Source organism: Erithacus rubecula (genome assembly GCF_903797595.1).
Source record: "Erithacus rubecula genome assembly, chromosome: 3".
NCBI lineage: Eukaryota > Metazoa > Chordata > Aves > Passeriformes > Muscicapidae > Erithacus > Erithacus rubecula.
This window is the reverse complement of record NC_136689.1, coordinates 99,086,536-99,100,996: the sequence shown is the minus strand read 5'-3', so window position 1 is coordinate 99,100,996 and position 14,461 is coordinate 99,086,536. Positions and strand designations below refer to the sequence as shown.

General features: G+C 37.8%; 1 protein-coding gene across 1 annotated transcript in view; it reads right to left on the bottom strand.

Moving 5' to 3' along the window:
- LAMA1 (laminin subunit alpha 1) overlaps positions 1–14,461 on the bottom strand; it is a 96,542-nt gene that overhangs the window by 67,886 nt on the left and 14,195 nt on the right. The window contains exons 2-4 of the mRNA XM_079299683.1: positions 7,735–7,905; positions 7,293–7,405; positions 492–734 (exon numbers count right to left, since the gene is read on the bottom strand). Of these exons, the coding sequence (XP_079155809.1) occupies positions 492–734; positions 7,293–7,405; positions 7,735–7,905 (527 nt within the window). The remainder of the gene's footprint in view (positions 1–491; positions 735–7,292; positions 7,406–7,734; positions 7,906–14,461) is intronic.

The window sequence follows — 14,461 nt, the reverse complement described above, 5'->3', positions numbered from 1 at the left end:
GCAAGACTGCACAACTCGGAGCCCTTTTAATTATGCTACATCCTTGAAACAATGCCAAGGCTTGTTTAGGAGTTCCAGCTGTGCCAAGCACTTCTACAGGGTTAGCAGCTTTATCTCACACAACCAGGTGTTCCTAACACAGGAGTTTTCTCGACTAAATGGAAAAACTGGCAGAACACAGAGCCTCTGTTTTATAGTTTTTAGGGATAAAGGAACTAATAATTCACAGCTAATTGCTACCGTCAAATTATATGGAAAGAGAGAACAAAGAGTTTAGTAATGGGAACACATAGAGCCAAAGACACATTTTATCTCAACATTTAGAAGTTTGCTATACTAGTACATGATGTAAAAATAATATTATTAAAGAAGAATAACAGATGATCTGGTAGTGCTGAGGGCGATGAACTCTGTAACTGCAATCCAAATGTTTTCAAATTGCTATCACTCCATGTTCTTAACCACAAACTACCACTACAAAACAAAGATACCTCTCCATGTTCCAGGGGAACTAGTCTGGAATAATAGGAGGTGCAGATCACTTCATCATCTCTCTTGTAAGTTGGCGGCCCAATTCTTGGTGTAATATTGTAACGAGTTAAACATTCAGTATCACTAATTGCGTAGTACTGCCACGGTCTGAACTCCGTGCCATCTATGGAGCGTTCCAAAATCCAGTTTCCAGGTCGTGGAGCATTAGCAGCTTTGATGATGACATATGCAACTTGAAAGACCTGAAAAAATGCAAGAAGAAAATTTTAACACTTCATTGTACTGCAAAACACCACCAGAAGCCAACAGGGTAGTAAATTTAAATTTTAAAAGTAGTAGATTGGCTGCCTGGGGAAAGGGTAAAATTTGATTCAGCAACTCTGGATAAATTTTTTGCACAACAGTTTGACAAGAGGCCGTCTAATTGTGTCCAGGGCATCAGCCTGTGCTGATTTAAGAGCTGAAATCTATATCTATACTGTGCTTTTCAGGCTTTGTTGAGTTTAACAATCTGTGGGTAATGTTTAGATCTTCTGAACCACTGAGGGCTTCAAAAAACTGGAGTTTGGTTGGGTTCTTGTTTGGTTTTTTTTGAGCTTGGTTGCTTTTATTTTGTGGGGTTTTTTTATAGATGTAGCCAAAAAAACTCCTTGGTTTACAATTTAGTAGGGAATGTAATCTTCTCTGTAATAGCATTTCTGATGAACTCTTTACAGCCTATGTTGAAAACCTCTTAACATTAAGATGTATATGAGCTATGCAGATATCGTGACTATTTTTCTGATAGCCCAAGTGAAATCCCCCATGTGTACCACAGGACTGCTCACCTCTTCTGTGAGCAGGCAGGGCAGTAATTAAGTTCATATCACCTTTTAAATCACCTTGTCATGGCAGCCAGATAACCTGCACTGGCCCCCAGCTGGCTACAGCATCAGACATGAACACTGAGGTGCAACTTACTGCAAAGCCACCATGCTCTCCCTTTCCCAGTATCTGCTGCATCACCTCACTCACTCAAAAAGGCTGCATCTGCAAATTCACAAGATTTCTATATAGGAGTTTAATGTTTAATATACACTGGAGTAACAAGCCACATTTAGATAAATTAAAAACTCTGTATTATTCAGCCATCTCAAAGAAATGTGTATTCACATGTGCATACTGCCTGGTCTGCTGCTATTATCAAAATTCCTGCCTGCATGTGCAATATTAATACTGTGTTGAGCTCCAATCTGGCTGCAATCAGTTCTTTCATACATTATACATTTAAATTTTTAGGTGGGTTTTTTTTGTTGTTTTTTCTTTTGCAATACAGATTAAAGCCAGAGCAAGAACAATACTTGCCACATGAAAGCAGGTTTTGATTTTGCCACATGGGGAAATAAACTCACAAAAATAAATAGTAACTGCATTGTGTATGCAACTCAGGAAACTACTTTTGAAATAAAATATTATTTAAGTGAACAAAGCTTTGATTAGGAGACCTTCCACACATGAGAAGGAAAAAAAATTGGTGATACTTATCTTCAAATGACTTCCTACATATAATATCTTTTAAAAAGTAAAACAATCTTACTTTTTTATTAAAATCAGACATAACTTAAACTACAATATTCACTTGGTTTGACTTTCTTTACATGCATGCCCAGTTTTATCCTGGTAAACATTAGTCAGATACAAACAGAACATTCCTAGTTGTTCCAATAAACATGGAAATTTATAGAAAATGAGGATTTTACTGTGACTTTTCAGCAATGCAAGCAGATGTTGGCAAAAGGGAGAAACCAGTTCACTCTTTTGTTGGTCTTAGAAATAAAATTTCTCTAGGGTCAGTGAATACTCCGTTGTTCCACATAATCTTAAAATTTGATCAAAGCTAAATGAATATCAATAATTCTAATCCAGCCTTCATGAAGAGAAGAGCACCTTTTAAATAAAACCTACATCATGCCAACAATCTCCAACTGAAAAATAAAATACGTGTGTTCAAAGGAACAAAGTTCATCATTTGGGCAGACTTCAAGCCAAACAACTACAACAACTATACGAACAACTATATTCCCTACACACAACCTGGATTTCATTGATTCAGTTAGTGGTATTGAGGTTTGCACTCAATTATGGCCAAGCAGAATCTGGTGTATCATCATTTCAGTACCCAAAACCTGAAGACACTTGAATGTGACAGGAGTTGCTTGTATGGGTATTTTCTCCATCACAGATGAGAACTTCACAAAACTATTAAAACTAGAGAAGTTTTATTGACTGGGCTTAGAAACAGCTATGCACTTCCAAGTTCCTTTGAAGTCAGTAATCTTTCTCAAATGTATAAAAGATGCAAGATTGAAACCCAAATCTTTTTCAAATACCCTGGTAAAAAAATCTCCCTCAAAAACTCTCATATGTCTTTTATTTTTTTTTTTTTCTCTGCTTGCTGCCATCAACTAAACTGCTTCCCTACTTATTACACAGTTGGCTGAACAACAAATGATCTACTTTTGATTACTTTGAGATTTTTCAAGACCCATTATAGTCTGCAGCTGATGTGGCTAGTTTTAAATCCAGTTCCAACTAGTAACAATGAGTTACCCTTCATCACAAACTAGCTGCTGCAGCGAAAGGTAATGCACAAGACCATGCAAGTTAAACTTATTTAAAATATCAAGTTCCTTGGTAAGGGGGTAGTGGAGGGAAAAGCCAGTTAAATATTAACATTTTCACAGAAACTCTGCACAAATTCAATGCATAATTCAATAAATTAAATCTCTTCTCAACTCCTTCATTTACTCACATAGCTCACAGCTATCTCATTTTACTTCACAGGCAAATTCACAGGATAATGAATATCAACAACTTCAGGAAAATTTGTCAGCTCCAGAAATAATATAGGTTAAATAAATAAAGGACTTTGTAAAATGTTCTCAGACTCCAGAAGTCACAAGACAACCTACCAGGAGGAGCTTTATTCTCAGGGATTATGCTTCCAAGCAAGGGAATGGAGCTGGAGGAAGGGACCAATGTGTCCACAGTGTTCACAGATGAAGATGTTTTAAGGAATCTCCTATCCCACAGCCTCTGCAACCCATAATAGGTCAGGAAGCCCATGCAATGCAAACTGATTTTCCTTTGAGCACTTTTTTACAGAATTTGACTTTTATAAGTTCTCCAAGTTTGAAGATCACCAAAGGCAGTTTCTTATCACTTTCCACATTCATTCAGTGCCCACCAACCAGTCATGTGATAAACCTGAGCAAGAGCTAATGATTTGTATACTTCAATTCGACTGTATAACTTTCTCAGAACTAATTTCCTTATTGAACTACAAGGGTAAAAAGAGCAAGTCAAAGCAAGTTAGCAATTGCCAAGCCATAGATTAAAAGTGTCATTTTACAGGCATTTCAATCCTGATTGTTAAGATCAGCCAAATAAATTTTGACTAAGAACTCTCTTTTTCATAGTTGCAATGCCAACAAAACAAGAAATTTTTGCTTTGATTAGACTTTCTAAAAATGTTGTTTCCCTGAACACAGATCCAGAAACACCAAGTGCATCATTCTTGAATATTCTCAAAAAAGAGAAGACTAGATCAAGGGATGTATAACAGCTTATATTGTTTGCAGAAATATCTTTTCAAGAGATAATAACAGCATCATGCTCTCAAGACACTTGAAGCCTAGCAATTGTTTGCAACATTCTGCTCAAATGATTCTGTGATGTTAAAAGTGCAAAATACGCTAAATCCAGCAGAACATCTAGTCTCATTAATTATCTTTTCTTTAAGATTTTGATTCATTATGTGCAAGGCTTAATTTGGAATAGAAAGAAAATTCATTTTACTCAAGAATTTTATTGTAATAATGTATAGATGAATGCCCTGAATCTTACATCATCAGTTTTACAAAGCCACAAAAGACTTTTAAAGAACCTTGACATATACAACAAATTAGCATTAGTCCTGTAAAGTCAGCAGAACAGCATTTTTTGACATCAGCAAACCATGTATCTTTACAGAAAACTGATCTTGCCAGTTGACTTCAAGAAGAACGCTCTGGAAAAATCATATTATAATATTTACATTCTTTTTTACTTTGTAATAGCAGAAACTACAAATTACTTTTACATCAGCCTCCGAGTGGTAATCCAGTACTCATAGAATATTCATGAGCTATGACTTAATCTGAAGTGGACTTGTTTTCTCAATTCAACTTATTTCTATGGGTCTTCTAAGAAGAACTAGTCTTGCTTTGCAATTGAAGAACTTTTTGATAGACAAACATCTGCCACCCCAAGGATACAGAGTACATTTAAATACCTTTAGAAGTCCGAAGCATGGTAATAAAACTGAGGTAAGTAGTCTTTGTTTAATGGTGTCACAGAGTAGTATTTTACAGCTGGCTCAATCACACCACCAAAATGTATCATAGCCAGGATTTATTAGAATTGCAATTTCACAGTGCAACTGCCCAGAGAGTCAAACTCAGGCAAAAAATGCTGTTTTTATAGAAAACTGCTGCTGTCTATTTTGTTTCTGTAGAACTAGCAGTGTAGGGAACACAAGGTCATAAATCAAATCTTAGTGTCTTGTACATCAATCCTACACCTCATTGCTACACTACTCTTTCCTCAGTTCTGGATCATTGCCATACATTTAATGGAAAGGGGGAGGGGAAGAGGCAGTGGTGTAGGGTGTGGGAAGGAAAGAGTATCATACATGTGGATCCGGGAAAGACTGAAAGGCACACCAGAATAAATTTATCTAGTTGCCATGATGCCACATGAGCTAGAAAATCATGACAAACACTCACTATACTTATAAAATGCTTCCTAGCTATGGGAATCTTCCCCATATGTGCCAGCCAAGGGTATGTTTCAGCACTTACCAACCCAACTGCTTGGATTATATCTCTAAACTGTGCACTGGTAATAATCCAAAGAAACAATCAATTCCTCTTTATCCTAGAACTTCTGACAATTTCACAAAAACCTGCCCTTAAATAATGACCAGATGGTTATTTTTAACATCACAAAAAGGTGTGAATATATACTCTAGCAAGGAAGATTGGAGGATTTGTTTACTTTAATATGGTACTTGACAGATTTAATGCACAAAGCTTGAAATGTAAAAAAATAAAGTACCAATGATAAAGTTATACTGAACACAGGTACTGACTTCAAGGATTATTTTTACAGGTCTTGTTTTAAGTAATTCTGAAAGAAATGTATGAAGTAAACAATTACTAAAATCACTAAGGTCCTTCATATGCTTTTCTTTTGTGTTTTCTTTACTTGTGCTGACTCGTTTAAAGTAAGGACACCAAGTCAGCTCTAATAACTCACTGACTTCAAGCAATCTCTATTAACCAAATCCTTTCTCACAGAGCAGTAATTTACATTCAGTTTGCATAGCCCTAGATGCCTTCTTTTTCTCAAACTCTCTAGGGAAAACACAGAAGAAAGGCCCCTTAGGGGAAACTTTTCACATCGAATTAGTGAAACTGAGCATGGGTCAGGAGAGGAAAGATATGTATTTGTTGAAACATCAACAGCACTAAGACTGAAGAATAAATGATTCAGAGGGCAGCTCAGCTGGTCTGTTTCCAAAGTGAAATTGTTCTAGGGGGATAAAAACTACGGCATCCCTCCTCCTTCACTTTTCCTTCCTGTTTGTCCATTTACAAACCAAACAAAAATCTAACTCTTCAAACAACACGAAAATCCAATCCAAACCTTCTGTCACTGACAAAAGACACCCTGTGATTATTTGCCTAACAGTTCCGCTTCCTAATTAAAGAGCAAAGTGGGCACTTGTTTAACCTATGCTTTATTTGAAAACATCAAAGTTAAAACCTTCTGGTTTAATCTTTAAAATAACTTTTAAGCATGGTCTAGAGAGTCTAGAGATCCTGCAAAAGCTTCTTACCAATTTTCCACCTTAAGTATGCATTTCTTAGTAAGTAATAAAGCTGCTTCTTTCAGAGTTTGGAAGCATCCCCATATTAATAAGGAATTGTTGAGCTATGATTTCAAAACAACTTAAGTAGGCCAGCACATAGATCTGTTCAAAGCAAAACAACAAGAAGCAGCCAAGAAATAAATGTGCCTTCATCAATTATTTTGTCTTTTCTTGGAGCAGGGTAGGAGACTTCTGATTTTTGTATGTATAACAGACAAACTTACAAATTAGCAAATGCCTTGTACAGTTTAGAATGCTCCTGTCTAAGAATGATAAATCCCCTCCAAGTTTGGCCATACAGAGTGGCCAAAACAAGGAAGAAACTTTTGCTCAGACCATTCCAGACTCCCCAGTGTCACAAATCACAGTTTCAGAAATTTAAACCCTAACTCTGCAGAACACCGGACAACAGAAGTTCCTAGAAGATATTGTTTAGAACATTTATTTTCCAGTGCTCCTTCCAACAAGATGATAATCAGAATCAGTCAGATGCATCCTTGCATACAAAATGTGTGCTTTGGCCAACACCCTGAAAACACTGCTGTCTAAAAATAAGTCCTTGAAAACACAGACTTCAAGTAACTTTTAAGAAATAAAAGGTGAAGAAAAAACAGTATCACAGGACTGGTGGAGAAAAGGGAAAAGCGTGAGGAAAAGACAGAAGGGTGAGGCAGAGGAAAGTTACCAAGACAAAGGAATTGGTACAGATGGAACTGGTCACCAAGACAGAAAGAACAAAAAAAACCATCCTATTTTTTGTTTCATTTAAACAGAGAAGAGCCGCAATCAATTTGTATTGGCTTGTATAGTACATCCATTTAATGACACTCACATAAATGTTACTCACCTGCCTTAAATCCAAGGTGATGGTGACCCAGTGGTATTGCCTTCCATTCTGAATGCTGGGACTCTGCCACCAGTTATTGGTACCATCGATTGCACTGGAAATTGGGTGCTGCTCTGTTTCAAAGCAAAATAATTTAACATCTCTTGAAAATAAATCTCACTGCATTTTTCTGACCCAGCACGTTTGTCTCACACAAAGCACAATCTCTTCCTGTCAAAGAAGTAAAAGCCGAAATCTGCCCTTAGACAAAGGTTGTCACTGGATCTTGCAGTGCTCAGTGATGATACACAGTGCTCACACTTCATCAGCCTTTTTCTCCAAGGTAATTGCACTCACATAGTACAGAGACTAAAACAAAAACATATTTGACTGCAATCCACTCTGTATTCAAGGGGAAGGGTTAAAAAAGACACGAACTCATGAAACAAACAGTGAAGCTTGCCTTTGGGATTGGCACTGTGGCGGTCACAGACGCGGCACTGGGCGTTGCGCAGGGGCCGTCCGGGGACGTGCTCCACCAGCTTGCAAAACATCTCGGGTCCCTTCTCCCCACAGGTGGCATTGGTGGAGATGTGAGCATTGCTGGCCAGGTTCAAAATGGCAGGAAACAGGCCTTGAAAGAAATTATGTTTATCAGCCACATGGTAAGGCATGCAGAGTTGGCACCCTGACAGCAGTATCCCTGTTATTTCACTCCACATTTGGATGCTTCATGGTGAGGAATACAGGAGTTTGCCAAACAACTCTCCAGGTGACTACACCTCCTCTAGCATAGTGAATTGATCAAAACCTGGGGTACAACTGGCCCACTGCCAGAATCAAAGAGCACACACTCAGCTGGTGTGGAAAAAGGCACCAACTTGTTTAACACAAGTTCTTTGCAGCAGCAGCATCAGTGGCCCGAACAGGACACTCCAGACTTGAAACTTTAGTCCTTTGCTACATGTTTCTCTTGCGGTCTCTGTAAAGTCTAAGGGATATTTTGCTTGCCACTAATTAATCTTTACACAAACACTTCACTGTACTTTCAAATAGTTTTGCTCTTGTGCACTGGAATAACGTAACAACAGAATACGTTTCAAGATTACAGCTACCAGACGAGGAATCCTTTACTTTTTCTAAGGAGTAAAGCTTTATTTTGGTTTGAAGGCTACTGATAAAATTTCTACAATATTGTACGTGATAGAAGTTAAGTACAATTTCTCAATCAGCTTCCAGCTGTCCTTCATGAGCTAAAAAGCTTTTATTTCTTCCATGATTATGGTGTAACAGAGATACTCCATTTCCACTCTGAAGTAACTCTGAGAAAAGTATTTTTGGAACGAGGAGTACTTTCTTTATAGATTAAACCCAGTGGGCTAGAATCACAGCTATAGCCTTGGTATGGCACATTAAAAGCACCACAAGAATTGCTAGTGTTGCAATAGAACGGTATTAAAATCACATTTTTTTTATTTGAAAAAAATGAAAATCAAGCGGTATTTGTGAAAATGTATGCCTACTCCACTAGTAAAACTGTATGAATTATTTTACTTCATTATCCACAATATACATCAAAAGAAACTGCAATATTAAAGTTTTGCATTCCTAAGCTGTTTATACATATAAATATCTCAAAGGTGGGCGCCAAGAGGATGGTTCCAGGCTCTTTTCAGCTCTCTTCAGCAACAGGACAAGGAGCAATGGCCATAAAATAAAACAGAAGTTTCACCCCAACATGAGGAAGAACTTCTTCACACAGAGGGTGGCAGAGGGCTGTAACAGGCTGGCCAGGGGGATTATGGACTTTCCCTCTGGAGACATTCAAAACCCACATGAACAAGTTCCATGTAATCTACTCAGGGTGACCCTGCCTTTACAATGTCATTGGACCAAATGCTCTCCAGAAGCCCCTTCCAACCCTAACAATTCTGTGATTTAACAAGAGTGCCTTTGCCCAATAATTGTATTACCCCAGAAAGCCCAGAGAAAAGTTTCAATGTTATTTAAGACTTGCCTTCAGCTATTGAAAATCTGGCTAAATCCTAACCTTCTGCATCACCATATGAAGAACAAACAGTGTGTTTTCAATCGTGCTATACTTGAAATTTAATAGGAGGGAGATGGAGCTATTTATTTTTTTTAATCCTGACTTCATTTATGTTAAATCCAGACTAGGTCAAATGCCTTGTTCTCATTACATTTAAATCTGATGCAGATGAGGATGCTAAAGACATCCTACTGACTACTCTAGTGAGGCTCTTCTGCCAGTAAGATGCTTTCTGGACAGGCTTTTCTTACCTTGTGGAGTATGTGTGCAGAGCATTTCCAGAGGTACAGCTGGAGCCAAAGAAGAAATGCTGCCCTCTGTTTTCCTACCCGACAAGAAAGCTCAGTGGTAGAAGAGGGTGTCTCTTTTACCACTTTTCTCCAATGATATAAAATCTTTCTTATTCAGTATTAATTACTGTTCATGCAGGGGTCTACCAGCCTGTCTTCAAGAGCCATCCATTACTTCCCTGGGTCACCAATTACCTCCACTCACTTTTTACAGTAGCCTTACCATTCCTTTCCATTTGCTACACTGAAATAATTTGCCTCCAACAACCTTCAGGCAATTGACTTGTGCCAAAGGAATAGCAACACTATCTCATCATGAGTTTTCTGGGTCCCACAGAGTTAAAAAAGAGCACTTCTATCCAAGTGAGCTGCACCAGAGTTTTACCCCAGGATCCAAATAAAAAGAAAAAGGTTGTTAGTTTCATCCTGCAAGGTACTGCATGTCTCCAAATCCTTGTTGACTGTGTTCACCTCTGAATCTCTTTACCACAAATAAATTTTAAGGCAAACTGCAGAGGTGCAGCCACTAATTTCAGGGATCAAGAATGGTAGGAGATTATTTATTAGGAAACAATAGGTATCTGCTACAAATTAAATTGAAAAAAGGCAAATTTCAAATAAAGGAGCTGCATCTTCAAAGAACATCGCTCCTCTTTATTCTTTTACAAAGGAGAGCCAGGTACTCAGCTATGAGTTCAAAAGCTCGTAGATGCTGCTCTGCCAATCTCCCTTCTACCTCACTTCTCAAGCCCCCCCCCCCCCGCCCAAAAAAAAACAAACCAACCAAACAAACAAAAAAAAAAACAAAAAGGAAACAAAACATCTGGTAAGATATTCTTATGTCTTGTCGGAAGCAGTAGGTATGATAAAGATGAGCAACTACAGAATCAGTCACTTAAATGAGCCATTTACAGATTAACACGAGACTGTCATCATATCCTGGTGTTAAATGCAAATGGCTGTATCTAACTTGAAACTCCATCAGAAGATACCATATTTCATTAAATTTAAACTTTAGCATTTTATTTGCATTTTTAAGGACATCGCAGCATCATTTAGACCATAAGAAAGAATCTCTGAGATCATCAAGCCTAACCTCTAACTGATTACCACATTGTCAACTAGACTATAGCACCAAGTGCCACATACACATTTTTCTTGAAAACCTCTAGGGACAGTGACTCCACCACTTCCCTGAGCAGTCCATTTCCAATGTTTAACAACTATTCCCATGAAGAAATTCCTCCTGAGGTCCAGTCTGAATCTCCCCAGGCACATCTTAAGGCTATGTCCTTTCAGCCTATTACTTGTTGCCTGGGAAAACTGGCTGACCCCCCACATGGCTACACCCTCCTTTTCAGATAGTTACAAGGAGTGATAAAGCCTCTCCTGAGATTTCTTTCCTCCAGTATAAATAACCCCAGTCTTCTCAGTTGCTCCTCATAGGACTTACCCTCTAAATACTTCATCCATTTAACTTCCATAGTTTTCTATCTAAAGTACAGCACAAATGATAGATTGAATTGGATTTGTTATATTATTCCCACCAGAAAGGAAGGTAAGTGCCCCATGCAAAACCATGGAAATTACTACTCAGCATTTTGCAAGACACTGCGGTGCTCCTGGGAAAAGCTGGAAGGATTTTTAAACTAAACTCATTTACTTCTAACTGCTGGCTTGCTTTTTTCATGGTAAGGTGAACTCTTTCATTATTTTCCAGCTACGCAGATGCTCATTTGCCTCAAACCAGAGATTCACACACACCCCAATGCCAAAAAATGAAGTGCATAGATCTTAATTTGACCTTGAGAAAGAAAAACTGTTGGTTCACTACAGCTCAGCACAAAAGCTAAGCACTATGTTTTCATTAGATGTTCAGGAAAGTTGCTCTCATTTGTAAAGACTTGGTTTTAGCCAGATGCATGCCTAAAACTCAGTTAAGGGAAGACTGAAAATCTGACTGGGTACTGTCAGAATTATTCAGAGCTTTCCTAGAGAGACAAAGCATCCCAAGCTCAGAGGAAGTGGAGGGAATTACAACCCTAGTAATGAGACCTGCAATGTGTATAGGGCAGAATTTGTCACATATACACTCTACACTGCTCAATCCTTCAGGAAATGACAAGAAATAATTCAGAGGTTAGATGGATTTGTTGTATGCACAATTCAGCAGGCAAATCTTATGGTGAAGGACATAGCATTAGTATTTCAGCAAAACTTAGGAAAAAGGCCTGCTCATAATGAAGCCAGTTGTGACATTTTCAAATGATGAACAGTTAGCCAGCATGCAGTATGCCAGGAAAAAAGAAGAGCTTTAAGGCAGACAAGGGAATTTCTATTTGATGTGCTTCAATATACCTATTGATGCTGATTCTTCAAATTATCAGGGAGAGGTGGAGCATGCAGCTTATAGCAGCAGATTCAAAGCACTGATAATTCATGTAGGTCATCATGGATTGTCTAAATAGAAGACATCTCTAGCCAGGACAGCTATCCCTCTATTGTAAAGTTTACGGTCAACCATACAGCCCACCTTCCTTTGGGAATTATTCTACTTTAAATCAGGTTATACATAAGTCTTCACAAGCTCACAAGATGTAAATATCATCACCTTTCCTGGAAACTCGGTTCTTAGTGGGTTTGCAAGCTTTAACTTTTGTTACATATATAGACTACCAAGTACCCTTAAGCTCTCACCAAGAGGCATTTCAAGGATTTGGGACATTCCCATGATTCTGTTAACTCCAACTGTGATCGATGCATATCTCATGCTTCATTGGTTCACTGCACATGTGCAGATCCTAGCAATTATAATAATTCCATAATATTATGCAAGAGTCTGATATATCTGGACTTACTGAGCACTTTGTCCAGCTCAGGTATCCTGTCCATGTAGAGCAGCATGAGTGCAGTCCAACATTAGACTTGCTGTCCATGCTCGGCCCACAGTACATATCCATCACTAAATGCAAATATGGGAATCACATTCATTTGTGTGCCATCTATCAAAGGTTTTTTAGACACACTTTTTTCCCTTCCCTCTATTTAAGTTCTCAAAGTAGGACCCTTGACAGTGTTTTGTACAGTTAGATCTGAACAAAAGCCCAATTTCATTTTCTGATTAATGATTCTTTCAATCAGAAAATTAATAGTATTCAATCACTGTTCTGTTTTGGGAAGAAGATAAGTGGATTTGTGCATTTTGGAAAAGTGCATGCATGACCTGTGTTTCTGACCATGTTTAAGTGTATGAATCCTCACAATATAACAGATAGTGCAAAACTACTTTTTATAGAAGGTACATGAAGGGAGACAGACCCCAGAATAACAATCTTCCTTGCACAGACATAGCTGATTAAAGTAATTTTTTTTTATAAACTGTACAAACAGTTATAAGCTGTACAAATAGAAGGATGCACATGACAATTCTGCTTTACATGGGCTTCACTATACCATCAAATATGTTCAACAAGCACAATAAAGGTATTACATTTTGGTATCTAGATCAACACAGTAAGGATGGCAAAATGGTTACAGAAATGTCATATTTAAGACAGCCTCTTTCTGAATCCAGATTCACTAATCTGTCTGATATTTCTAGAAATCTAACTAAATTAGGGAGATGTTTGTTGGGGCTATTTTTTTTTTTTTTCAAAGAAGACAAACTGATGGGAAATGAACACAAAAGATTACATGAAGCAAGCCAAGAACTGAGTCCAGAAAGTTTTCTGGATTGTTCATTAGTGTATACAATGAAGACTCTAATCCAGACATCAGTGAGCAACATTGAGACATACAGTGATGCCAACAGCCTGATTTGTCTCTAAGTATTTTGGCTTTTTTTGTGCTGAGTGTAATAAGGCAGTAATTTGCAAGTGAACAAAGTAGATCTGACTTAAAAACCATAAAGAGCTGATCTGTTCAGTAACAATGAGCTTTTATTGTGTCGTTTTTCAGAACACAGAAATACTTGAAGGGGTCTAATCTCATTTGCAAGTTCGCGTTTTTAAAAATGTTAAGGCAATCAGCAGCTCATAACAGGCCTGCAATGCTGAAGTTTGTTCACAAGCAATGGATTCCCCTTTACAGAAAACATCTCAGAGTACACAGTGACAGTTGTTCAGAATAGCTTGATGCACTTCAGGAGAACAGAATAGACTAAGGACAAAATGCAATAAAACGTCACAGTATTAGAATATATAAAATATGTAATAGCATTACACACAGAAGTTGAGGTCACATTCTTTATAATATTCTCAGGCAGTTTACAATAGCACAGATTTGATTTAGTTGTTCTGTCTTATTCAAGTTTTGGATTAAATGAGTTTATTAAATAAAAGACCTACAACCATCAGACTTGGGCTCAGATTCCTAGCTGCTTAATAGATTCACTCTCATTATATATTACCAACAAGCATCCCTAGTTTAACCTTCTCTACACACTTTCATCAGAATCCTACCCCATAATCACATCAAATATTTAGGCTGCTTTCCCTAAAATAAAAGGGCTGAAATTGCTAACTTCAAACTATGGGAATTAAGGTACTAATTCCCTGTTCTTACAGTCAGCAAGAAATGTGGGGTATAACACTCAACCTGCCTTATAATCCACTTTGTGAAGACATTGCCTATTAATGTGTTAGCTGCAGCATTAACCCACTTGAAAAGCTGAAAGTTTCACCACAACTTACACAATAAGCTTAGGTAGCAAGCCACTAGTTAAAAATTATTTTGAAAACTGATCATCCCTTTTTCTGTAGCTCTACAGAGAGAATTTCTACTAGCAAAACATCAAGTTGACAGGATTTAAACTACAGAGTATGTTTGGGGGTTTTTAGCAGAACATCTGC